The sequence below is a fragment of the Amphiura filiformis genome, chromosome 15 (assembly GCF_039555335.1).
Source record: "Amphiura filiformis chromosome 15, Afil_fr2py, whole genome shotgun sequence".
Classification (NCBI taxonomy): domain Eukaryota; kingdom Metazoa; phylum Echinodermata; class Ophiuroidea; order Amphilepidida; family Amphiuridae; genus Amphiura; species Amphiura filiformis.
Genome location: NC_092642.1, coordinates 21,075,932 through 21,101,826, shown reverse-complemented (window position 1 = coordinate 21,101,826; position 25,895 = coordinate 21,075,932). Strand labels below are relative to the sequence as shown.

The following is a 25,895-nucleotide window of genomic DNA, read 5'->3' as shown; positions in this document are numbered from 1 at the left end:
AACTTGGCTGTACATTCTCTACGGCGTGGACTGTGTTATATGATAAATACTGTTCACTGTAACTGCAAAAATAATAAGAAACAAGCCTACCCTCCATTTTGAAATAATTAAAAAACAACAACAACAACAAAACACTCATTTGGGGCCTTTGGGCGACACACATGCACTTTATTTAGTTTTCATGTTCGGCCAGGTTTGTTTGGGCTGTTTAACGTGAAATTTTTAGACACGATGAACCACAAATAAAAGTATTCGTCTTGCGAAATAATTAAATATGATGATGAACATAAGTTTGAAGAAAGCAAAGTAAAAATATGAAGGACATGACGGCCGAGTGAAGAGTATTAAACACAATCAGAACGGTGAAAGGAAAATATAACAACAAAGCAATAGGCCTTTTTAAAACTAATTATACTGATAGACCAAGGGAATATAAATCGCAGGAAAGAAAGCAATTATCATACGAAAAGATTGAACAAGTTTAAAATTCATTAAAATTCCTTAAAAAACAGTTGTTTTATTCACGGGCGAGTCGGAAGATAATTTACCCGGGAAATTTCCTTAATGGCAATGCGCCATGCGACGCGAAGCGCGCGAAGTCGCACGCGTTTTATTAATGAGCTCAACAGTCCTCCACGCTCAGAACACGCTTGGTGTTCAGTCCTCGTATCCAGCACAGTGTAACGGCCGTGCGATATTCGAGGCTGGAGGATTTAGTCTAGCCCATGTGCCATCCGTGTTGCTGAGGTAGGCAGCCATTTTGATCTCCCTGTATTTTCAGTCTGTAGGCAATTAAGCCTGTCTCCCAATTACTAGTAGCTGGCAGGGGGTGTCTGATGCTGGATGCTCAATGCCTCAATCAATCCTATGATATACCAGTGGACATCACACCTCCCCTTAAAAATCTGCAACTATCTCAGCCCATGTGCCATCCGTGTTGCTCAGGTAGGCAGCCATTTTGATCTCGCTGTATTTTCAGTCTGTAGGCAATTAAGCCTGTCTCCCAATTACTAGTAGCTGGCAGGGGGTGTCTGATGCTGGATGCTCAATGCCTCAATCAATCCTATGATATACCAGTGGACATCACATATATAACAGTCCTCGAAGTAAATTATATAAATCTAATGATATATTTTAAAGTGTATGTAGCAGGGAGGAAAAGCCCGACGATCAATTGAAAATTTTGACCTTTCATATTGAAGATATGGATTTTTTCCCAAAAAGACCTAATTTTTTTGGTGTTTTGGGAAAAAAATCCATATCTTCAATACTGAAAAGGTCAAAATTTTCAATTGGTCGTCGGCTTTTCAGCCCACCTACATACACTTTAAGTATAAATCATCAGATTTATAAAGTTTACTTCAAGTACTGTTAAATATCAAAAATATCAATTTTAATGATTTGCCATAAAATGTGTATTAAATTGCTAATTTCAAAAATCAAAATTATTTGATATCAGAATGACATTCTTCGTATTCAGAATGCAATTCGATATGTCTGATGTGCTCTAATGTCCCAAAATAAATACTGTCCAAACGCTCATACCCCAGCCCTTAAGCAAATGCAAAGGAAAATGCCCTTTCTCCTGAGACTAAATTCCACTTAGACCAAGTCTAACTTTAGACCCGGTCTAAATATTTTGTGCATACGGACCTCAACGCCTCTGCACACTTTGTAGATTGTCACTGATCACTGTGGCCTTAATCATTCCATAAACCATTCAACAACTAATCAAGGACTTGCAGCTAAGAAGTGCACACACTATACCAATTTTTCATCTTGATGTGCCAGGGACGCCAATGCATTGAGACAGCTTTATCGTGCACACATCTATGCGGGCGTCTTTAAGCGTGTGCAAGCCAGTGCTGCGTGCGAACATTAGCAATTTGATGGTGCACCCAACAAAATGCACACTAACGGCATTGCCACATCAGGCTGTAAATTGGTTTAGGCATGCCAGAATAAGCCTTTGTAGCCAGGATCAGCTCCCCAACTAACAACAGGACAAGTAAGCAGTAAGTTCTTTGTCAAGAAATAAAATTTCAAGCTAACTAAACTGAATCAATTTCCAAGAGACCAAGATCTTGTACACTCATGTACCAGAGTGTAGCTCTAGATTGAGGTAGCCTATCTTGGCTGCATTCGGCCATCACTAACTTTGGACCTCGTGTAGTGACACTTACCTGGGAGTTCTTTAGGCAAGTCAATGGCATTCCCATAGATCTTAGGAAAATGTACAGGAGTTGTAGCTGGATTACACGGCCCATGATTGGTGATGACTTGTGCATATGGTCTCAAGTCAGTCTGGATGTTACACAATCGATGGTTGTCTGTCATACTGCTCCTTGATGTACACCAGATAACCGATCAAGATATCATTGTTGACTCGAGTTTTGCTCTATATTGGTTCAAAATATAATGAAACAGAACTTCTTTAGATCTTTTTGGCCTTTCATCAACAGGGATGCAATTTCGGGGAGAATGAGAATTGATTCTCGCATTGGTGCTCCTAAAATTTGTTTACGAGAACCAAAACTGATTTGAGTAAAAATTTTGATAAACAACAACATAGTTAAAAATCACATGAATAACGGTGGTGTTCATGTTATGTTCCTCTACATAAAGTGAGGACGGCTCTATTTACACTTGTTCAAGCCCTATATACTATGCAATCACTTGCTGGAGGTAGGAATGAGTGACCGCTTATAGGTTGAATTTCTAGTCTGCCTAATCATGAAGCTTCTGTGGCCAAGTGGTTACGGTACAGGTCTGCATTTCTATTTTACAATAAAATAAGCTTTACATAATTTGTTGGCTCTTATGCTCTGGGTTGGCTCATATGCACTGGGTTGGCTCTTTTGCTCTGGGTTGTCTCTTATGCACTGGGTTGGCTCTAATGCTCTGGGTTGGCTTGTAAGAGGAAGTTTTAAATAAAGAATTAGAACATTTGACACTACCCGATCCATTCAGACCAAAGTAAGCAGTAATGAAATTGAGATATAAGCAAAGATAAGGAGCAACAAAAGTAAGCAATCTGGCCCAACAGTTGCAACTTTTTAGCCACAAACTTAAATATTTTTCAGATTTACCAAATGAAAACATCGTCAATCCTACCTTCCACTTTTCCTCTGACTTGAGCACAGGCAGTATATGGTGATGAATAACCTCCTGCGGGCTGATGTGTCTTACACCCAATTCCTCTAGCATACGTCTGATCTGTGAGTTGGCAACATCATCCAGACTGTGCAAGAGTCTAACATCAACCATGGCCATATCAGCTTCAACAGCTTTCAATACATGGCTCCCTGTGTATGGAGATATAGTATGAATTCAGCATTTGAAGATATATTGTGATAGGTCTCTCACCGCTAATATAAAACTTGTGGGGGAATATTTTAACCCATTTGCTTCACTCTACTCAGATTAATTGGGGAGCTGTTGCAAGTAGTGACCAAGGGAAAAATGAATTTGAACTGTAAAAAAAAATCACCCAATATAGACATGCAGACATGGACAGTTTAAGCGGTGACCTTAAGTTTTGTAAAAATTTGACAAAGATTAAAAAATAATTCTTTACAGAGATCTCATTAAAACTTACCAGTTTGGAACTGTCTTTGGTCACCTGGTGACACCTTATCATCAGCTGAGATTGGAAAGAATATGGTGTTATCCTTCACCGGCACTCTCTGTCCTGAGGTGAGAGGAATTATGGGAATTGCACGTAATTGTTCCAAGTTGTTCTGTGACACATCATAGTCACGCTCTCGGCAACGGTAGATACAGGCTAACCACTTGGCTACGATCTCAACTGGCAGATGCTCACCTACATAGTGACAAGATTGTTAAAGTAAAATATCATTACATTGCAGGTGCCTTGAATAATATGCAATATTTCACCGCCTTGTTCACCTACATCAATGGTGGGAATCATCTATACTTCGTTCTGCTTATAATTGGCAAAATATTATCAGGTTTTTGTAACTGCACGAGTCAATAAAGTCCCAATTTAGGGTTGTGTTAATTTGCATAAGCTCACACCAGTCACACATGCAACTAGCGTAGGTGCTGCGCCTAACTGTGTGCATGCCATCTATATCAATACACAATGTTATTGTCTCAAATTTTTTCGGCAATTGTAAGTATAGTCAAACAGTACCTGTAGCATAGCCAATAAATGTAGTGAGACTGTGAACTTGCATAAAACCAAATTCCTCCTGGGAAGGTTACAGGTAACTTCCTTCGAGCCTATATGACTGTCTTTACAATAAATAATTAAAGAAAGTAAGCAGCCCATATGCTTCACCCTGGCAGGGCTAAGTGAATGCTAGACACAATAAATATATGTGAAGATTATTGTATATATGTCAGTTTGTCTGAGCTTCACAAAGTCTTTTACATCAGAGAGTAGAACAAACATCAGCACACATATACGCACCCAGCTAACTTATCTGTTAAAAGGTTGGAAAAGTGGGGAATAAAGGAAACTCCATTCGCTGAATTTTGGCATTTGGGGGCAAAAATCGCTTTCGAAAAATAAGGACATACACATCTTTGTGAGATATGCAGCTTATTATCCTGAACAACAATTTTCCAGCCCTTTTATGACATTTTTTATAAAAATTCATAAATCAAGTATTTGACATACCTGTGGTATTTGCCAAGATTGCAATACTCTTCAAAATACCAATAAGATCTGATGTCAGAAGCTTCTTCACACCCAGGTTGCCAAGCAGAGTCATGCTGCATTCCTCCACTACTTTCTGATGTAGATAGTGGCAGTTCAGATGAGTCTTGAGGACGGATGATTGCACTACTTCCCGGATGAGAGGATCTTTGGCCATAACTGTCTCAGACGGTAACTTCCATTCCATTTCTTCTGTAATGCAAGATTTATAAGTACAGTTCATATTATGTTATGGGTGTGGTTCATATCATTAAACAGTGATATCGAATAGAGTTAGTGCAACTTAACATAAATTCAAGGGATTCAGTAAGTACAGCTGGGCAGCACATGTTTGGGCAAAAAAAAGTTGTATTGCCCTTTCAGCTCATAAGTTCGGGTCAGTTGGTCTGTGCGTTTTTTTCCCTGTTTTCAGCTCCTTTCATTATTCTGGGCCAATCATGTATAAAGGAATAAAAAAGGTTTATACTAGCCAATGTACTTGTATAATTGACTACTTGATGTTCACATATGTTACAAAAATGTCTGAAACACTAAAAGCTGACTTTATTCTGTAGAAATCTCAATGAAGAAATATATTTTTTGAACTTTTAAACCAAAATCAGGAATATTGAAAAAAAAAACCATGAGGGCAATACAACTTTTTTTGCCTAGATACAAAATGTGTGTAATAAAACAGAAAGCCTGCCATATTGGATTGTTACCCAAATGACATACCTCTTGTCTTTATAGGCCAAAATTCAACAAATAATTGGAGTCCTGAAAGGGTTATAATCCAAGTTTGCCAGGAACATGGCAAATTAATAGGTACACTATTTTGTTATCCATCTGCTGCACACAAAAATTGATGAGTCCTGACTCTCCAATAGCTCTTTCAAAATATAATCTTTTACAAACAAACAGACATACACATTGCAAACTGTATGTGCCTTACCTCCATCTGATGCTATAGGTAGACATGGGGTAGCCTTGAGTCTTTGATGAATGGACACTGCAACTTTCTTGAAGAATTCTGTGAGAATCTGATCTTCCAGAGGCACAAATTGAAGGAAATTGCACACGGCTTGAATAGCATCTTCTTCATAGTATTCCTGAAATATTGAAATAAAAGAATACGAAACTGTTCACTTGGCATAAACGTAAGATCAACTTTTTACCAGGTACTTGATATAATGCCGAGATGGATTCTGTGGTCGACCCTTCAACTCCCACTACATGTAACCACTGAGCCATTGCAAGGCATTTGGAATCTACAACTGCATGGTGTACAATGAAGCACCAGACATACCTCTCGTACCAGCTACTTCCACAGCCTACGCATGCACAAGGTGGTTTGTTATGCATCTATATGCCACTATGCACAGAATACAATACTTTACAAAAGTGGAGACCGAAAATATATTACCTGTTACTACTGGAAAAAAAAAGATACACAAAAAACCTTAATTCTGATTTGCCTGCTTGGCCAGCACATTTATCTTTTTCTTAACCTTTTAATATAGCTGCATATTTGAAGCAAGTCAGCGCTGTGAGCAAATGTTAGCGATTTGAAATTGCAAAATATCTTTGAGCCATTTACCTTGAATGTATCAAGTGCTTGCACAAACAACGGTGCAATGTTCTGCTGTAGCCACTGATTCCATGCACTGTCAGAATCTACATCTTCACGAGATGAAGGAATGTCAAAATCACCTGCAAATAATGAGACAAACAAAATATTGTGTATATAGTCACTGAAACCAACTATTTTTGGTTTTTTTTTTTTTTAGCTTCCTCGAGACACTAGCGTCTGCATTTTCTACTCTTTCTGTTAAAGTCGGTGTTTCTGTTAGGGTGCAATCACTTCTCACGAGATCGCTCGCTACAGATGCACCGCCTTTGATCGCATGCTACGTACTGTCTCAAGAAAGTCAAATAGACTATTTACATGACAGAACAAGGTTGTAGCACTACAGATTAATTCAATGCTGGAGCCCATGTACTCAAACTCAAAGAACATAATTGTGTACTTTAACAAATTTTTCCTGATGCTTTCCTTTATTGGTGATAAAAGTTGCTAAAATATTAGGTTTCTGTAAATTGTTGCTCGGCACTCACAACTCTGCTACCTACAACCTTGTGCATGAAACATACACCAGCAGACAAAATAATTATATGCTCCCTTACAATAAATCAAGATCAAACAAATTAAGTAATACCATAAAACGGGATGTCTGTGAAGTTAGATGTATTAACTAACTGTCTACCCCTCAGTTTACATGAGTTGGATTTTCATTCACTCACCCTGTATAATGAAATGAAAGCCATAACTTCTGAGTGGCAGGAATGCAAACACACTCTGCTCCCTGTTCTGATTGTTGCTGGATCCATTCTTGATTGGGAAAGCAAGGGCTAGCTTTAATTTACTCACCCTGTATAATGAAATGGAATCCATAACTTCTGAGTGGTAAGAATGCAAACACACTCTGCTCCCTGTTCTGATTATTGCTGGATCCATTCTTGATTGGGAAAGCAAGGGCTAGCTTTAATTTACTCACCCTGTATAATGAAATGGAATCCATAACTTCTGAGTGGTAGGAATGCAAACACACTCTGCTCCCTGTTCTGATTGTTGCTGGATCCATTCTTGATTGGGAAAGCAAGGGCTAGCTTTAATTTACTCACCCTGTATAATGAAATGGAATCCATAACTTCTGAGTGGTAAGAATGCAAACACACTCTGCTCCCTGTTCTGATTATTGCTGGATCCATTCTTGATTGGGAAAGCAAGGGCTAGCTTTAATTTACTCACCCTGTATAATGAAATGGAATCCATAACTTCTGAGTGGCAGGAATGCAAACACACTCTGCTCCCTGTTCTGATTGTTGCTGGATCCATTCTTGATTGGGAAAGCAAGCGCTAGCTTTAATTTACTCACCCTGTATAATGAAATGGAATCCATAACTTCTGAGTGGCAGGAATGCAAACACACTCTGCTCCCTGTTCTGATTGTTGCTGGATCCATTCTTGATTGGGAAAGCAAGGGCTAGCTTTAATTTACTCACCCTGTATAATGAAATGGAATCCATAACTTCTGAGTGGCAGGAATGCAAACACACTCTGCTCCCTGTTCTGATTATTGCTGGATCCATTCTTGATTGGGAAAGCAAGGGCTAGCTTTAATTCACTCACCCTGTATAATGAAATGGAATCCATAACTTCTGAGTGGCAAGAATGCAAACACACTCTGCTCCCTGTTCTGATTATTGCTGGATCCATTCTTGATTGGGAAAGCAAGGGCTAGCTTTAATTTACTCACCCTGTATAATGAAATGGAATCCATAACTTCTGAGTGGTAGGAATGCAAACACACTCTGCTCCCTGTTCTGATTGTCTCGAGACAGCAGGAAAGCACAACAACGCAAAGAATAGACTCCGCATTGCCCCACGATCATGAGGACCATTTAATACACATAAGCTTATTTATAATAATTTCACAATCTCATAGAAATTAAGACTATATTGAGATAATAACAGATTTCATATCAATTAAACAAATTATATACATTGAGATAATTAATTGCAGCAAGCATTTGGAATTATTGATTATCTTCATATAAATCAATAAACACACGATTTATTGGAAAAATGTGTACAAGCCAACCATACAGGCTGGACAAACAAAAGTTGACTTCTGAATCACATTTAACCAATTTCATCTTAAGCAAATCTTAAGCATATCTTAAACAGATACATCTTTGGATCAAACAGAGGATTGGATTGAAAACAGCATTTTTAACCGCAATTAAATAATTAGAAATCTCCAAAAGAATAAACAATGCCAACACTAGCAAACAAACATTTTGTATTCAGCCAGATCTGGCATCCATGCTTAAACCATTTACTGATATATAATATATTAAATCCACGGTTATTTACAACCAAGTAAATAAAGATACTCCAAATAAGCAACCAAGCATTTATAACCCTGGTATAAAAACGCAGTAGAAAGGGAGAAAAGCAAGAAGGCAACCAATAGCCCACTATAAAACGCAGTAGAAAGTGGAGACAATCTACTGACAAGATTCTTCAGGTTTTGAAGAAACTCCACCACCCTCAATAAAAACGCAGTAGAAAGTGGAGACAATCTACTGACGAGATTCTTCAGGTTTTGAAGAAACTCCACCACCCTCTATAAAAACGCAGTAGAAAGTGGAGACAATCTACTTATGAGATTCTTCAGGTTTTGAAGAAACTCCATACAAAGCAATCAATAGCCCAATAAAACCAACAAATACCATAAAACGCAGTAGAAAGTGGAGACAATCTACTGACGAGATTCTTCAGGATTTGAAGAAACTCCATACAAAGCATTCGATTCGATAGCCCAATAAAACCAATCAATACCATAAAACGCAGTAGAAAGTGGAGACAATCTACTGACGAGATTCTTCAGGTTTTGAAGAAACTCCACCACCCTCTATAAAAACGCAGTAGAAAGTGGAGACAATCTACTGACGAGATTCTTCAGGTTTTGAAGAAACTCCATACAAAGCATTCAATAGCCCAATAAAACCAATCAATACCATAAAGCGCAGTAGAAAGTGGAGACAATCTACTGACGAGATTCTTCAGGTTTCAAGAAACTCCCCACCCTCTATAAAAACGCAGTAGAAAGTGGAGACAATCTACTGACGAGATTCTTCAGGTTTTGAAGAAACTCCATACAAAGCATTCATTCCCTCCTATAAAACGCAGTAGAAAGTGGAGACAATCTACTAATGATATTCTTCAAGATTTGAAGAAATTCCATACAAAGCCTCTATTTTTAAGCATAAAGCAGCATAATTGGACATACCATTTTATTGGAGTATCTTAAACCATATTTAGTTAACTGATTCACCCTTCCAGCTTTTGGGAGGGTGGGTGGGATTTTTTGGTCCATCAAGATCGAAGGAACAATTGCAAGTGCATCACTAGGAGAACTATGGACATAACAAAGGAATGAAAAAATAAGACGGAGACCTGAATGGCTGCACACCACTAAAGTGACAGCTGACTGGACAGAAAAACTGAGCTTGTTGCTATAACAACATAACAACAACCCCTAAATTAAAACTGAATTGACCAGGAGACCAAAAAACTTTAAGTGTACTTGAGAATGCTCAAGTGTGATAAGAGGATAAGCCTCTACACCTAGATGCACATGACAGCCTAATGTCCCCTGCTGCTGAGACAATCTAGTTTTTAAAAGATTTGCAACTTTAAAAAACGGAATTATTGCTGGATCCATTCTTGATTGGGAAAGCAAGGGCTAGCTTTAATTTACTCACCCTGTATAATGAAATGGAATCCATAACTTCTGAGTGGCAGGAATGCAAACACACTCTGCTCCCTGTTCTGATTATTGCTGGATCCATTCTTGATTGGGAAAGCAAGGGCTAGCTTTAATTTACTCACCCTGTATAATGAAATGGAATCCATAACTTCTGAGTGGTAGGAATGCAAACACACTCTGCTCTCTGTTCTGATTATTGCTGGATCCATTCTTGATTGGGAAAGCAAGGGCTAGCTTTAATTTACTCACCCTGTATAATGAAATGGAATCCATAACTTCTGAGTGGCAGGAATGCAAACACACTCTGCTCCCTGTTCTGATTGTTGCTGGGTCCATTCTTGATTGGGAAAGCAAGGGCTAGCTTTAATTTACTCACCCTGTATAATGAAATGGACTGCAGAGCGTCTGAGTGGTAGGAATGCAAACACACTCTGCTCTCTGTTCTGATTATTGCTGGATCCATTCTTGATTGGGAAAGCAAGGGCTAGCTTTAATTTACTCACCCTGTATAATGAAATGGAATCCATAACTTCTGAGTGGCAGGAATGCAAACACACTCTGCTCCCTGTTCTGATTGTTGCTGGATCCATTCTTGATTGGGAAAGCAAGGGCTAGCTTTAATTTACTCACCCTGTATAATGAAATGGAATCCATAACTTCTGAGTGGTAGGAATGCAAACACACTCTGCTCCCTGTTCTGATTATTGCTGGATCCATTCTTGATTGGGAAAGCAAGGGCTAGCTTTAATTTACTCACCCTGTATAATGAAATGGAATCCATAACTTCTGAGTGGTAAGAATGCAAACACACTCTGCTCCCTGTTCTGATTGTTGCTGGATCCATTCTTGATTGGGAAAGCAAGGGCTAGCTTTAATTTACTCACCCTGTATAATGAAATGGAATCCATAACTTCTGAGTGGTAAGAATGCAAACACACTCTGCTCCCTGTTCTGATTATTGCTGGATCCATTCTTGATTGGGAAAGCAAGGGCTAGCTTTAATTTACTCACCCTGTATAATGAAATGGAATCCATAACTTCTGAGTGGTAGGAATGCAAACACACTCTGCTCCCTGTTCTGATTGTTGCTGGATCCATTCTTGATTGGGAAAGCAAGGGCTAGCTTTAATTTACTCACCCTGTATAATGAAATGGAATCCATAACTTCTGAGTGGCAGGAATGCAAACACACTCTGCTCCCTGTTCTGATTGTTGCTGGATCCATTCTTGATTGGGAAAGCAAGGGCTAGCTTTAATTTACTCACCCTGTATAATGAAATGGAATCCATAACTTCTGAGTGGTAAGAATGCAAACACACTCTGCTCCCTGTTCTGATTGTTGCTGGATCCATTCTTGATTGGGAAAGCAAGGGCTAGCTTTAATTTACTCACCCTGTATAATGAAATGGAATCCATAACTTCTGAGTGGCAGGAATGCAAACACACTCTGCTCCCTGTTCTGATTGTTGCTGGATCCATTCTTGATTGGGAAAGCAAGGGCTAGCTTTAATTTACTCACCCTGTATAATGAAATGGAATCCATAACTTCTGAGTGGCAGGAATGCAAACACACTCTGCTCCCTGTTCTGATTGTTGCTGGATCCATTCTTGATTGGGAAAGCAAGGGCTAGCTTTAATTTACTCACCCTGTATAATGAAATGGAATCCATAACTTCTGAGTGGCAAGAATGCAAACACACTCTGCTCCCTGTTCTGATTGTTGCTGGATCCATTCTTGATTGGGAAAGCAAGGGCTAGCTCAGTAGACTCAACTCTCTCACGATGCAACTATAATGAGTGAAACAATATCATGATGTGAATCAAACATAAGCTGTACACAAGATTTGTAGAATTCACAAAACTTATGTCTTCCCTGCATGATGGCAAAAGATATCACACTGCTTCCACACAACCTATATTCTTACTAAACTTGTTATCAGAAACTTTGGCACTTATTTACTATTTTAGCATGTACACTGTGAATCATGGGAGTGGAATTCTGATTGACTGATTGATTCATCATCAAGTGAAAATCTTTAGTGGCAACAAGTGTAGTCCAGCTCTCCTAGCAAGCTATTAATGAACCCATGGAATCCAAGCCTTCAGAGTTTAAAATTTGCATTATTTTGGAAAAATAAGAAATAACAAAGCGGGTTTACCACTGAACTTGACCTAAATATGGTGTCCGGACAAATGATATCCAAATTATAAACAGAGTAAGCCCATATTTGTAAAAATAATACAATAAATAACACTAACACAATGATGAGTCTCACCTTGGTAGCATCCAATGTTTGTTTGACAACCAACCAGCTCTCTGTCACTTTGTTGTGTTTAATCTCAACAATGTTATCACCAATGTCTTGTCGTTTCATATGCCTTGTGTTTCCTTCATCCTGGAATTATAAATGCAATTAGAAATATGTTGAATATTGAGAGAAAGATTTTCTCAAAGATTTCGCTTAATTTGTGTCTCCTACCTGCAGATTATTAGAAAGATTAGGCTGTTATGGCTGGATCGTCCTTCCTTTTTATGTTGGGAAATTGTGGGAGCAGCTATTTGGTTCTGGAACTATAGGCGTATTTGTGGCAGCTGCGTTACTTTTTGTGCAGACTTTATTTTATCGTTATGCATGCAATTTACAAAAGTGCAATTTCTACAGTTTTTCTTGGTATTTTAAGTGCTTTGTAATTTAAGATTAAGAAAATTTTATTTTTCAATATTTGTATATTTTCTTTTAACTTTGTATTTTAATATGTAAAGAGGGCCCCAGTGGAAAGCAGTGCTTTGTTCACTGATCTGGGCTATCCTCTATAAAGATGCCGTTAATAATAAAAATAATAATAATAATCTTGTTGTAGGCTACTCAGGATACTGCATTAAAACAGTGCTCTATGGTAATTAGTGGGTTTTCCCGTCGTAAAAGCCTATCCCACAAAGTGCTCTATGATGTTAACTTATTTGGTACTTCATCATTGGCACAATCATAATAGATCGAGTATACTGGTACACAAAGTGCAATTCAATGTCATATCAGTGAAACATCAAGACAAAGATTAATTATGACTTGATATTCAAGCAAATTTCATTTCTCATTCAAAGCACTGCATTTATAGTTGAATGTTGACATGACAGCCTCATCACATGTTTCAAGATAACACAATATTATCCCAATCAGACCGTATACTACTCAAAACAATTTAAAGGATCAGAATCTGACAATCTTGATTTTACCTTCTTTATTTTTTGATCTTATGGTGCTAACTACAGTGTTTTTCAGTGTCACTGGACAGTACTTATTAGTAGTACAGTGCAAGTGTTCTGTTGCCTAAACATTTACTGAATGAAAAAACACTCATCTGATTTACAACTTTTAGATCATCTGATTTACAAGAAAGGTTAAATGCTAATAAGTTTGGTCCTTTCATTTCTTTAAGTAGTGTATCTGTGGGTGTTCATAACACTTACTTTATTGAGTACAACAATAGACCTAAGTCTATGTAGGAAGAGTAGAAGTGAAGGCTGTATATCTTGGAATTTGTTGACTAGACTAGTGGTACGCTGTAGGTCTCCTTTTAGTGGCAGCTTGATTGTGGTTGCCCAACTGTTACAAATCAGCAAAATTAATAATAAAGAATCTTCATATTACTTTATGTATCAGATTGCATTCAACATTTTTCAGTATTTTCCTCTTCACAATATATACCATGGCTAGCAAAATTGACATTATTGACATCCCTGTCTCGAGGAAGCCAAATGGACCATATCCATAGTTGGCAAATAATTTTCTTGGTCAAAAAATGAACTCACAAGTAATCAAGACTTAGCCTCCCCCCCCCCTAAAAACACACCAATAACAACACCACCACCAACCTCTGGAATACTTTTATTGCTTAGGGACGGCTTCAAAACTTGACTGGCAGTTGAACCATGTTCTATTTTTTAATGGAAAGATAAGGAACCAGGCAGTTGAGTTTTGAAGCCATTCCTTACCTGATTTTTTATGAAACTGTTATGATAATTACTTTTATACTGAATAATTATAATTATATTCATAATTGATACTGAATCACTGAGTTCAAGTTAGTTAAATGACTTTGACAAAACCTCTAAACCTATTTTGTCATGCTGATATAACCACAACACAAAAACCCATCCTACACCACAACCTGATTTTGTTATGACAATTTGATTGATAAGGTCATATCGATTGGATCATGCCCTAGCATTCATCAGTAAGCATTGTAACAATCCAAGCATTTTAAATTTACAAATGAATAAACCAGGCAAGCTTGACCATGCTTGACCATAGCAACTTTTGAAAATGCACCAACTTGCATATAATCAATCTTTGTCATTTTAGAGTGTTTGGTATCAAATTTGGTATCAAATTGGAGCTAACATGATTCTGCACATGACAGTATCAATCAAATTGTCATGATCAGGTTTTGGTGTAATGCGGATTACATAAGTGCAGACTTTCTTGTTGTGTTATGTTTATGATATAAAAATTTTGTTGATATACATCCGACTTACTCTGCATTGGTCTGGAAATCAGAAAGTTGGTTCAAATCTTGAGGACCAATCCATGTTGGCAGGATGTAACCCATAAGCTCTTTACCATGCTCAAAGCATATATGATATCCGCTAGAATGGATCTCTGGTGAGTCTGTCACACGGAACACAGACTTGAATCCTATACCTTTGTGACCTAAAGAACAAATACAAATATCTTATATATTACTCATAATCAGACTCGATAAACTACCCCTTATAGCCAAATATTGCTGATTAAAAAAAAATTGAGGATAAACAATGTCTAAGTGATTATTTTACAACCAACAGATCAAAGAATTGTGCAAGAAGGCTCTACCTGCAATAGCTGCCTTAAAGACATTTGACAATTTCTGCATTCTCTAGTATACCCATATAATACCTGGCAGCTATTGCAGATCTTGCATTAAGTTTAAAAAAATCGCAAGTTCTTGATTCTTTACTAATCAATATATTCACTGATTGCTGCTACACTGCAGCTTATAACACCTGTTTCTGACAGGCTTTTTACAAACTTTAAAAAATGACAAAGGCGATTGGAATGTGTGTACAAGGTTTTTGGGCCATTAATATAGCCCAATTACAATCATCCCAATTATAATCACAGGTAGAGGTGGCATGAGCTGCCGACTGACAACCACCAACCTTGTCCTGGCTCACAGCACCTCCCAGTTCCCCTCAACATACCTGCCACGCACACCCCCACACCCTCTATTTTTACCCCTTGTCACACACACAATGCATGCATTGTGACTATCCTCCTCTTCTGCATGCTCAATAACCCTACCAAATACCATAGGCTAAGTGCCTGCGCTTTGACGGGCCGGTTAACAAATACGGCACCTCCAACCAAAACCCCTCGGAGCATAATGTAAAGTTGTTATTCATGTCTACTGAATGATAATACTTTACCTATATAACCGTGCTTGTGTTTCCCTTTGGTACTCTTCCCCACATCACACAATGCCCTAATATCCTGCTCTGAAAATCCCTTCTCGTTATTCATAGCAGTGACGCCCTCGGTGTCCACCACAAACACCAGCGATGGTTCAACACCTACAGCGTATGCGTTATCATCTGCATTCTGCACAAGTTCCAATACAAAATGTGTATCTTTGCTGTAAAGTTCTTCTGACAGTCGCTGCAAACTACGTCCAATACGTTCCTGGTGGCGCTGCATGAGCTGTCTGGTTTGTTCATTTAGTTGCATACCGATACCAAATTCATCATGGCGCACACTGTCGATGACATTCTTGCACGTCCAGACGTGACGCTGAGCTTCTGTCAGTTCTGGTTCAGGTTCTTCCTCTTTTGGCAAAAATAGCAGAGTTATACCAACATTAATTTATGAATATTCAATTACATTTGTCAAAACATTTGCATTATCTTTGAATTTTATAGGTGCATTGGTATGCACTGGTTTCCATATAAACTCTCATGACACATTGCCATACTGTAAAGATTAGCCTATGGGTAAATTTAACGTAGTAGAGGGCTCCCCCTCTTAAAATCCCAACAAGAATTGTGGGTCCATGTCTTTTTCTGCTGGTGGAAAATTATGTACGGTATGGATATTCATGTATTTATAGACAAACTTACCAAATATAATAGTAAGCAAATTGAACAATCAAACCAAATATCATGTTTAAAAGCATTAATACAAGTAACAGTCAAATTCTTGGATATGATATTCCAACTTTGCAAATCACCAATGTCCAAGTACAATGAAACATGGCTGAAACGCTTCCTTCTAAAATCAGAGGTTGATCATTGTTAATCTTACTGAAAGTTATACTAATCAGAAGCCATCATGTACTGCTCTATGGCCCATTGTGATACATATTTGTGCTTCTAATATTGAAACCACTGAAGCACTTTGGCTCAAATTGTTTGGAATAAGAATGCTTGTGTAATGGGCTACAATGCAAGGTAGAAAACACAAAGTAATAGATAATATCAGACCCTACCTCAAAAAGTGTATATAAAACAAATGATTTACCTTCCACATCAGATGGATTGGAGTCCTCCTCATCCCCCATCTCCATGGATACAACATCCTGCTTTTCTCCATCAACATCACCTTCATCTGTCTTCTGTACCTCATTTGTATTCCCTTCATCATCTTCAGTAGATGGATCTTCTTTTATATCTTGGTCAATTATCACCTCTTCCTTAACATTGTTGTTTTGAGCTGTTTTTAATGAAAACAAGCATTTTTAGTGATAAGTACACATCCTGTAATTTTAATTGTGTGCTTATATGTGACATGATCAAGGGGAATGAGTCACATGTCGGCCCTGGTCGAAAATGAGTTTTACACATGTTTCTAAAGAGAACATTTAGAGCTTTCAGAAACTGAAAACCCGATGTTGATAAGACTTTTCTTTGTGAAGTTACATCAATTTATCAATAACTGAAAACAATAAAAAACAAAAGAATTTTAACGCTTTCTTTGCCAATATCTCAAAATCAATATTAGTGACATCCGACTCATTTCCCTTGATCGTGTCACATATATACATATTTATTGTGATAATGATAATGACATCCTGTCCCTTCTTCCACAGTGGTTATTACGGCTAGGAGTAATTCCTGGGAAATCAAGTCACACTCAAAAATTATAATACTGGGGTACAAAAAAGCAGCTGCTCGATACCAGAAGGTCATTAATTATTTAGTATATTTACCAGCCTTGCACTGGCCCAGTTTTGGGCGAAAGTTTACTAAAAAGTTTTAATGGCCCATAATGAGTTGAAAAACTTGGTTCAGTATGTGAACCCTGCTCCAGAAAATCCAATTACAAGAGGCCCGAGTTCAAATGCAGATGTTGTTTAACTTATTCACATTAAATATTTTGCAGGTATATATTTTCAATAAATATCATTGCTACATACACACATCTGTTTGGAGGCCATTTAAAAAAAAGTGGAAATTAGCACTGCACTTTGACTTGATCCCTGGTGATACTTGAACCGTGTTTACCCGGGTACCTACCCGGGAAAAAAAATAGGGTACCTGAGAGCATAAATTCCCGAAAATAAGAGGCCTAGCGATTATGTGGATTTCAAATGGAATAGACCATTATTAACCTGCCATATCATATCAAATGTAATAATTAATTGAACAGAATAGGGCATGCCTAATTTGATATTTGACTTACTTGTTTCATCTGTTTTCTCAATGATCTGATCACTCTCTGCTCCATCTCCTTCACTCCTATCATCCTCATCATCTATGACTACCTCCTCTTGACTGGTCTCACCCTCCTCAATCTCAATAGTCACGTTATCTTTCTCCTCTGTCAGGTCTATGGTCTCATCACCTTCTATGACATTATCTGAGACTTGGCTGTTGGACGTGTCCTCATCTACATCTAAGGTGATTATTTCTGTGTCAGTACTGGCAGGTACATCAGTAACTGATACCTGTGTGTCAAAGATAATGGAATATAGCAGGTAAATTACAAGCCCCAGGGAGGCTAATTTGGGGGTAAGCAATTTTGGCAGGTCAAGGGGGGGGGGAACAATTTTTTACCCACATTTATAGTGCACCTTTTCAATAATACACTCTAAAAAGGCTTAGGAAACAGTAGAATGGAAACATTTTTAATATATTTACAATTTTTAAAAATATTTACAATTTCCTGCTCACTATTCTTGCATCATATTCCCCTGTGCTTTAAGGAGGGAGAGGCAGAATTTTTTAGCAAGAAAATAGGGGTTTGAGCACTTTTTGGCACACAATGAGCTACAGGGGCTAGGTAAACAAGTTTGGAATGTCATTGTATTTCAAACCTTAAATGTATATAAATTGATGTCTGATGAGCAGTACTTATTTATCTATAAATCATGCTTTAATTTCTTATTGAGTTTCTTCATTAAAGTGGCATTGTTTTAGTATAACAACACTTTTTGTGCAGCTTAGAAAAATATGGAAGAAATCTTGCACTGGTACCCTTACATATGTACTGCATTTATCTAAACTATCTGCTTTTTGCTTCTCATCATCAAGACATTACCTGCTGACTGTCATCAGGAGCCTCATTTCTTTGAGTAGTTTTCACTTCCTTAGCTTTGACATTGGGAGTAGATGCTGCTGCAAGAAGAATGCTATCAACATCAATATCGGCTTCACCCTCGTCTTCATAGATATCATCATCATTATCTACGGTTGCTGGGAGACGCTCTTCAATGACAGCCTTCCATTGGCTGATGCCAAGGAGTAGACCTAGTCTCTGTGGATTGAAAGAGACAATCAGAAATAATGCCTCAAAACTTGCTAATGATTTATAGTCCAATGCGGAATGCGGACCTGTTCTTACAATGCACTACTCACATCCTGTTAGAATTGTTTGGTTACTGAAGATTTACATTAAAAAAATTGATTCTCTATTTCATATTTGGCACCAAATTACTAGGGCTATTCCAGAAGACATGACCTTAATCTTCCACAGAGAGAGAGAGTGAATTTTAAATTGAGTTACCTGAATGAGTGACTCCATTTGAAGTCCTACACTAACTGTGTGGAAGTTTAAGGTCATGACTTCCATAGCAGGTGTATATTTATGGCCCAATGGGGATTTTATTGATATATTCATAACTTTGATTGATTCAGTCTGATAACAATGATACAGTTTCATAACAAATTTTATTTGATGATATACAATATTTACCTGTAACTTGCTTCTCTGTGTCGATGTCCTGCATGCTTTCAGCAGCAATGTCCTAGACTTGGTTTCTGAGCCAACAACTGAGCTTAGTGGCTTCAAGATAACCTGTGAAATAGTAAAATTGGGAGAACAGAATTAGGTACTGTTTTACAAAACATTTGTGGCATGATTTAAATCATCATCACTCAAAAAGTGAGTGGACTTTCAAGTGCAGCATTAATATTCTTTAATTAGTTTATAAGCAAGAGCATACCAGTAGTGTGAAAGCGGAGAAGGGCCATGCCCCACTTTTGTCAGCCAGTCGATGGAATTACACTCATCACCCAGTTGGGCAAAATACACCTAGTTAGGGTAAAACTGACACGGACCCTACTTATAAAAGTCGGGGCAAATGCCCAGTGAATGAGATAATTTTCTGTTTCTTTCATTAATCAACTTTACGGCAATATAACACATGATCACCCCATTAATTATGCAATAGTTAACTATCAAACAATTTCTACAATAAAGGAAAGAACCAGTGATCACAATATATAATTAGTTTTAATTGTACTGCTAATCAGTAATCACTTGTCTTAAAAATTTATTTGAAAGTAGGAATAATTTTATTTCTGATATAAAACCAACCTGCTGTGCCACAGTTTGTGCTATCTGTGTTGGAATCCTTGTCACCATCTCCAAGGCAAACCTCATCATCTCTCCTCCTTCCAGATTACTCCTCCCTGCATCCATATCCTTGCTAAGTCTCTTAGCCAATGCAGCCTCCATGTGGTTGCCAAGCAATGCCATGGGAACATTACCTATCCCATCATGCACTACCAGAGATACAAGATGGCCGGCTGCGTTGATGGCATCACCGTTCTGAGCATGTGCAGAGAATTGATCTGTGGTGGTGCGATTGGCTAGTTTGAGTAGGATTCCTGGTTTTGTTTCTAGGCCATGTATTTCAATAGGCGGTGACAGGTGTGCGCCTGAAAAAAATGAAAACAAAAGATTTAAAAAATGACACACAACATTTGAATAAAACAGTTACACTAAATTTCTTTTCTTTAAACATCCAAACATAGAAGAATGGCACTTAAATTTTGCCTTTGTACTTGAATTTGAAGATGTAGGCTGTCTCTCTCTTGATCGAGTCTATGGCCCACTGCAAAGATATAAAACGGCTTGGAAAGAAACTCACTACCAGCAGCAAGTATATAGCACAGAAGAAGCAGTGGGGCAGATCACTTCTTGTGATCAAGCCTGCGGCGAAGGAGGCAAAAGCTTAAGTATGCGAGTACAATTTAGTTTTGGCAAACATACTCTTCTCAATGAATTTTTATTTTTGACAACAAACTTACCACATGAATTTGTTTCAGACTTGAATTTGAACTTGATTTGAGCCAGACATTCTATACTTTGATCAGTTCGTAATCGGAGGGAATTGTTTGGCTTTTACCACTACGCCGAAAAGAAGACCCATATTAAGAATGATATATTTGACCTGTCTGGTCTATATTATGTGTGTTAAATAAAGTAGACGAAGTGTAGGACTTCAATTAATAATGTGTGATGCTTCTGGTGAGATATCACAAGGCAATTCTCATAATGAAATATATTGATATTAATATGAGATGTTATAAGGCCCGCCAATTACAAGCTGAACAAACTATAGACAAGACATCATTTCTGCATTTTCATAATATTTTTTCTAGAACAATTACAAGTAAACCAATGAAATACAGGGTCCCTACCTGGACATGTTTCCAGAAAGTTTTTGAGATCCCCATGCTCAGGTTCAAACACTAGGTCCCAGTGTGTCCATTCAGCGAGATCTTCAAGCAAGGGTGCAGAATTCAGACACCCTAGGGCCCTCTCCACACTTTGTGTTCCAAGCAGTCCAACCTGTTGGCTTTTCTGATCACGAGATCTAAAATATTAATGGATTAAAAACAAAATATTAATGGATTAAAAACAAAAGATCTGCAAAGATCTACTTCAGATGGTTTTAGGCTACTGAAACTTGATGTTGAGTTTAGCGTCCCATTTTTTTCAGCTCATAATGAGGCAACTATTTCATTATTCATTATTTTCAAGGTTTCATATCAGCGGCCTTTTACCAATGCTAAATGCGCTTTTGTTCATTCTAATTGGGAATCGCCAGTCGCAATATAATGTCACAAACACACATAAACATTTATAAAAGAATAATTATCTTGTTTTTGTTTTTCAAGTTTTAAAACAAACTAAATGTATTCCAAAGTATACCATGCCAGTCTTCTTCACTCCAATTTGTACTAACCTCTCCATATACATTTGAGGATAGAGGGAAATTGGGGAGGGGGGAGGATTGACTCATTTATACAAAAATAACAATCATGCAGAACATTATGTCATTATGAAATACATTTTTGACACCAATTTGTCAAAACTAGGGCTTTCTTTACAACATCAGCAATGTCCATCTGGTAAAAACATTTTGGCTAGGTTCTCTTCTAGTCTACCCTGGTATCCCGAAGGTATAATTGAAATAATTGGATAGAGCAAGGGTCAAAAACCTGTATATTTTTAATGCTAAAATATTTAGATGGATTCATCTAATAGTTCTCAAGGCTTTCTATACAAAAAAAGGGGCTTCAAAAATTTTGCAGAACAAATTTTCTTTCTGGTTTTAGTAGTAATTTGCAAAATAATGAATTATTTTAAGATTTTACATCTCAAACGTGGCACAAATTTCATAACGCGGGCGGTGGACACTAAACTCAGAATCAAGTTTCAAGTGCCTTATCTGTTTTAATTCCTTAAGCTCATTATCACTTCTGATCAATTGTATAGAATTAAGGCTGATGAACTGAATCAGAACAGACTGATGCATAATTGGTAAAAACTCGGATTGGATTTTATTGAGGTTTTTTTTCATGGATTTGGAGCCCACTTGCTAGGATCATTTGTGGTTGATTCAAATTCGCACGTGGCAACATCTTCCACAGTGCACCAAGACCGCCGCCTTTATGCAAGGTCTATTGGCCTCCAGCGGAAAAGTATGGCCCGGCTTTGGACATCCCTGAGTTGTATACTCAGCCTAACACCCGTCTGAAGCCTATTCCAGATTTGATGATGTGTGATGTTGACTTCGACGGCGACAAAGAGATTGTCAGCGAGCAGAAAAAAGTTTGTTGAAAGCGTCCTGGTCACAATCACAAGAACCGTGCTCGTCTTTTGGGGAAAGACAAAAAGCAATCTGATCTGGATCGTGAGCCCACTCCACAATGGGAAAAGTACATGGGAGACGAGGATTTCGAGGAGACGATCACGCACCCTCCGTCTTGCATTGATTCTCTCCTGGAGCTGTTGGCAACAGATGATGGGAACAAAGATCTGCAAGACGAATCCACATCAGATTATACCTTCTACTTCAGGTGTGCTTAAGCGTCCCAAATCACGGGTATTGAGACTCACTCCTCCAGATATGGTTGAGACGATGAAGGAAGTGGACAAAGTAATTTCCAAACCAACAAAGGGCTTCACCTCTTGCTGAGATGTTTTAAACATCATGAAATCCAAAAATGGAATTCTGATGAATCTGAAAACTAGCAGAAAAGAGCATATCGTCAATCGCATATGAACAGCGTCTTGAAATCTGAGAACCAGCAGAAACCTGAAATAGTGTTCTAGCCACCGTCCGTTCTTCGCCCGGCACCGCTTCTGCCAAAACGACCAGAAGCTTTCAACCTACGACGACTCAAAAAACCGAAGGCAGTACATTTTGCCGATAACATCGGAAGTGGTGTGTCCAGTTACCTGCCTGACATCACACCATCAGGGATGCTTACTGCGTCAAACCACCACTCAAATAGAACCAAGATGAGAATATCAGCCGAACAGGTCAAAGATCCGTGTAAACACCTGTATCCAAGGAAGCCATTATTGGCCCCAAGGCCTTCAAAACCAGCTACGTTTGGAGATGACAATGACGACAGCGACAACCCATTTAGCAATTTCCGCCCATTCTATCCACGTACAACCTGTACTCGTAAGCCTTCCTCAAAATCTCCAGTTAGTTCTGAAGACAATGAACAGAAAGAAAACAACATGGAGCTTTCTTTACCGGCATATGCCATTCTGCCACGAAAAACGTGTGCTAAGCCTTCATCGCCCGCTTCTGTCAGCCCAGAAGATGACGAACCTGTGTATGAAATAGCATCTGTGTATGAAATAACAAGGAGTGAGCCCAAACTCTGTATTATATAGCAGCGATTTGAGTAACTCTATGTAATTTATGAATGAAAAGTTGCGCTAAAGATCGACAGCTGGAATGTGAGCCTGTGTAGGCAAGTACACTTACAGGGGACACCGCAAAAACACATTTTCGCAGTGGTTGTATTTTCAACCGAGCAGATTGATCAATGAAAAGCAAGATGATTACAGTATAGTGCATGTTATTAGCTCCTGAGATCGCCGCAAATTGTTTTATACCCAGTAATTCAGGTCGACTTTGAGCTAGTTTTTGGTACCAAATTCGGGATACTTCAATATTTATCATTCCTAGTGTTTCTGACCCACAAAAAATTAATTTGGACCCACAAATTTCAACTAAATGGGATCTGAATGGGTCCAGGAAAAAAAGTGAACCCAATTATTTGAGAGCAAACTGTGAACCCTGGTTCAGCTTTATATCAAGTTGGGTTTAATTGGCTAATAAACCTGTCACACCTGCATGGAAAGAACTTGTCAAAATGAAAGTATCACACTATTCCTCTTGGAAAAAACCAAATGTATGTGTGGGGGTGTGTAGGGGTGTCCGCATACAGGCAAGTGACCTGAGTGTGGGTGTGTGCATACATGCTGGTGCTGTTAAGTGTGGGGGTATGTGTGGATGCATATAGTTGTTGAAAATTGTGTGCACACATAATGTTGGCTTATCATTTTGCCAACATAAAACTTGGGTGGAAAAAATGACTTGCCCCAAAAAGGTAACATACCTGATTCCAGCACATAATGCAGCTTCATATGTGATAGGATGTGATGCCTGGTCATAGCTGCCTCTTGACTGCATTTCTAAGTGTTTCATCACCATAGCTAGCTGACCTTGTCCTAATTCCTCTACACTGCTGATCTTATAATGGCTACGTAGAGCTGCTGAAATTGCTTCCGATGAACGCTGGAAAACAAACATGTATCCTCATTGATGTAGTTTCAAATCACTTAAGGCAAGTTGGAGCAGTACCTGAGCTAGTGATGTTTGTGCTCGAATATGGAGAAAAAATAAAGCCCACACTCACAGAGAAAGGTATGGTTTCAATATATGTGAGAATCCAAGGCTCATTGGAATGGTTTTATTTTACCCCCATGTTCGTGATTTTTCATGGGAGGGAAGAGATAGTGAAATCTTTCGTTTTGGCCTATTATTTGTCATAACTCAATAACTGCAATAAATGTGGAGATATAATTGTGACCAGTAGCTTCCTTGATGAATTTCCTATAAGATCAACATATTACCCTGCACAAATAAACTGTACTATTTAAGCATTATTACCAAAACTTTTAAAAAAAATATGCCTGAAGGCTCTGACTCACCTTAATAATCAGACTATTTCCATGTATGTGCAAAGTTATAAAATTTTCTTTCAATTAAGATACTAAAAGTACATACCTTATTAATGTTGCATTGTCTGATGAATTCCATGATATCCATTCTTGATGGTCTATATGGTGAACCTATCATAGGGTTAGTACTCCCTACTCCCAGACTACCTCCCCATGGATACATACCTTATTAATGTTGCATTGTCTGATGAATTCCCTGATGTCCATTCTTGATGGTCTATATGGTGAACCCATCATAGGGTTAGTACTCCCTACTCCCAGACTACCTCCCCATGGATACATACCTTATTAATGTTGCATTGTCTGATGAATTCCATGATGTCCATTCTTGATGGTCTATATGGTGAACCCATCATAGGGTTAGTACTCCCTACTCCCAGACTACCTCCCCATGGATACATACCTTATTAATGTTGCATTGTCTGATGAATTCCATGATGTCCATTCTTGATGGTCTATATGGTGAACCCATCATAGGGTTAGTACTCCCTACTCCCAGACTACCTCCCCATGGATACATACCTTATTAATGTTGCATTGTCTGATGAATTCCATGATGTCCATTCTTGATGGTCTATATGGTGAACCCATCATAGGGTTAGTACTCCCTACTCCCAGACTACCTCCCCATGGATACATACCTTATTAATGTTGCATTGTCTGATGAATTCCATGATATCCATTCTTGATGGTCTATATGGTGAACCCATCATAGGGTTAGTACTCCCTACTCCAAGACTACCTCCCCATGGATACATACCTTATTAATGTTGCATTGTCTGATGAATTCCATGATATCCATTCTTGATGGTCTATATGGTGAACCCATCATAGGGTTAGTACTCCCTACTCCAAGACTACCCCATGGATACATACCTTATTAATGTTGCATTGTCTGATGAATTCCATGATATCCATTCTTGATGGTCTATATGGTGAACCCATCATAGGGTTAGTACTCCCTACTCCCAGACTACCTCCCCATGGATACATACCTTATTAATGTTGCATTGTCTGATGAATTCCATGATGTCCATTCTTGATGGTCTATATGGTGAACCCATCATAGGGTTAGTACTCCCT

At 38.3% G+C, this 25,895-nt stretch overlaps 1 protein-coding gene across 1 annotated transcript in view; it reads right to left on the bottom strand.

The window, feature by feature from the left end:
• The window catches only part of LOC140170788 (uncharacterized), a 62,416-nt gene that overhangs the window by 23,295 nt on the left and 13,226 nt on the right, over positions 1–25,895 (bottom strand). The window contains 20 exon segments of the mRNA XM_072194011.1: positions 2,184–2,316; positions 2,318–2,398; positions 3,115–3,305; positions 3,599–3,823; positions 4,646–4,876; positions 5,616–5,772; positions 6,261–6,373; positions 11,646–11,787; positions 12,276–12,395; positions 13,469–13,604; positions 14,537–14,711; positions 15,467–15,862; positions 16,554–16,745; positions 17,715–17,979; positions 18,573–18,788; positions 19,227–19,328; positions 19,851–20,194; positions 20,960–21,135; positions 24,188–24,366; positions 24,859–24,959. Coding sequence (XP_072050112.1) covers positions 2,184–2,316; positions 2,318–2,398; positions 3,115–3,305; positions 3,599–3,823; positions 4,646–4,876; positions 5,616–5,772; positions 6,261–6,373; positions 11,646–11,787; positions 12,276–12,395; positions 13,469–13,604; positions 14,537–14,711; positions 15,467–15,862; positions 16,554–16,745; positions 17,715–17,979; positions 18,573–18,788; positions 19,227–19,328; positions 19,851–20,194; positions 20,960–21,135; positions 24,188–24,366; positions 24,859–24,959 — 3,675 coding nt within the window.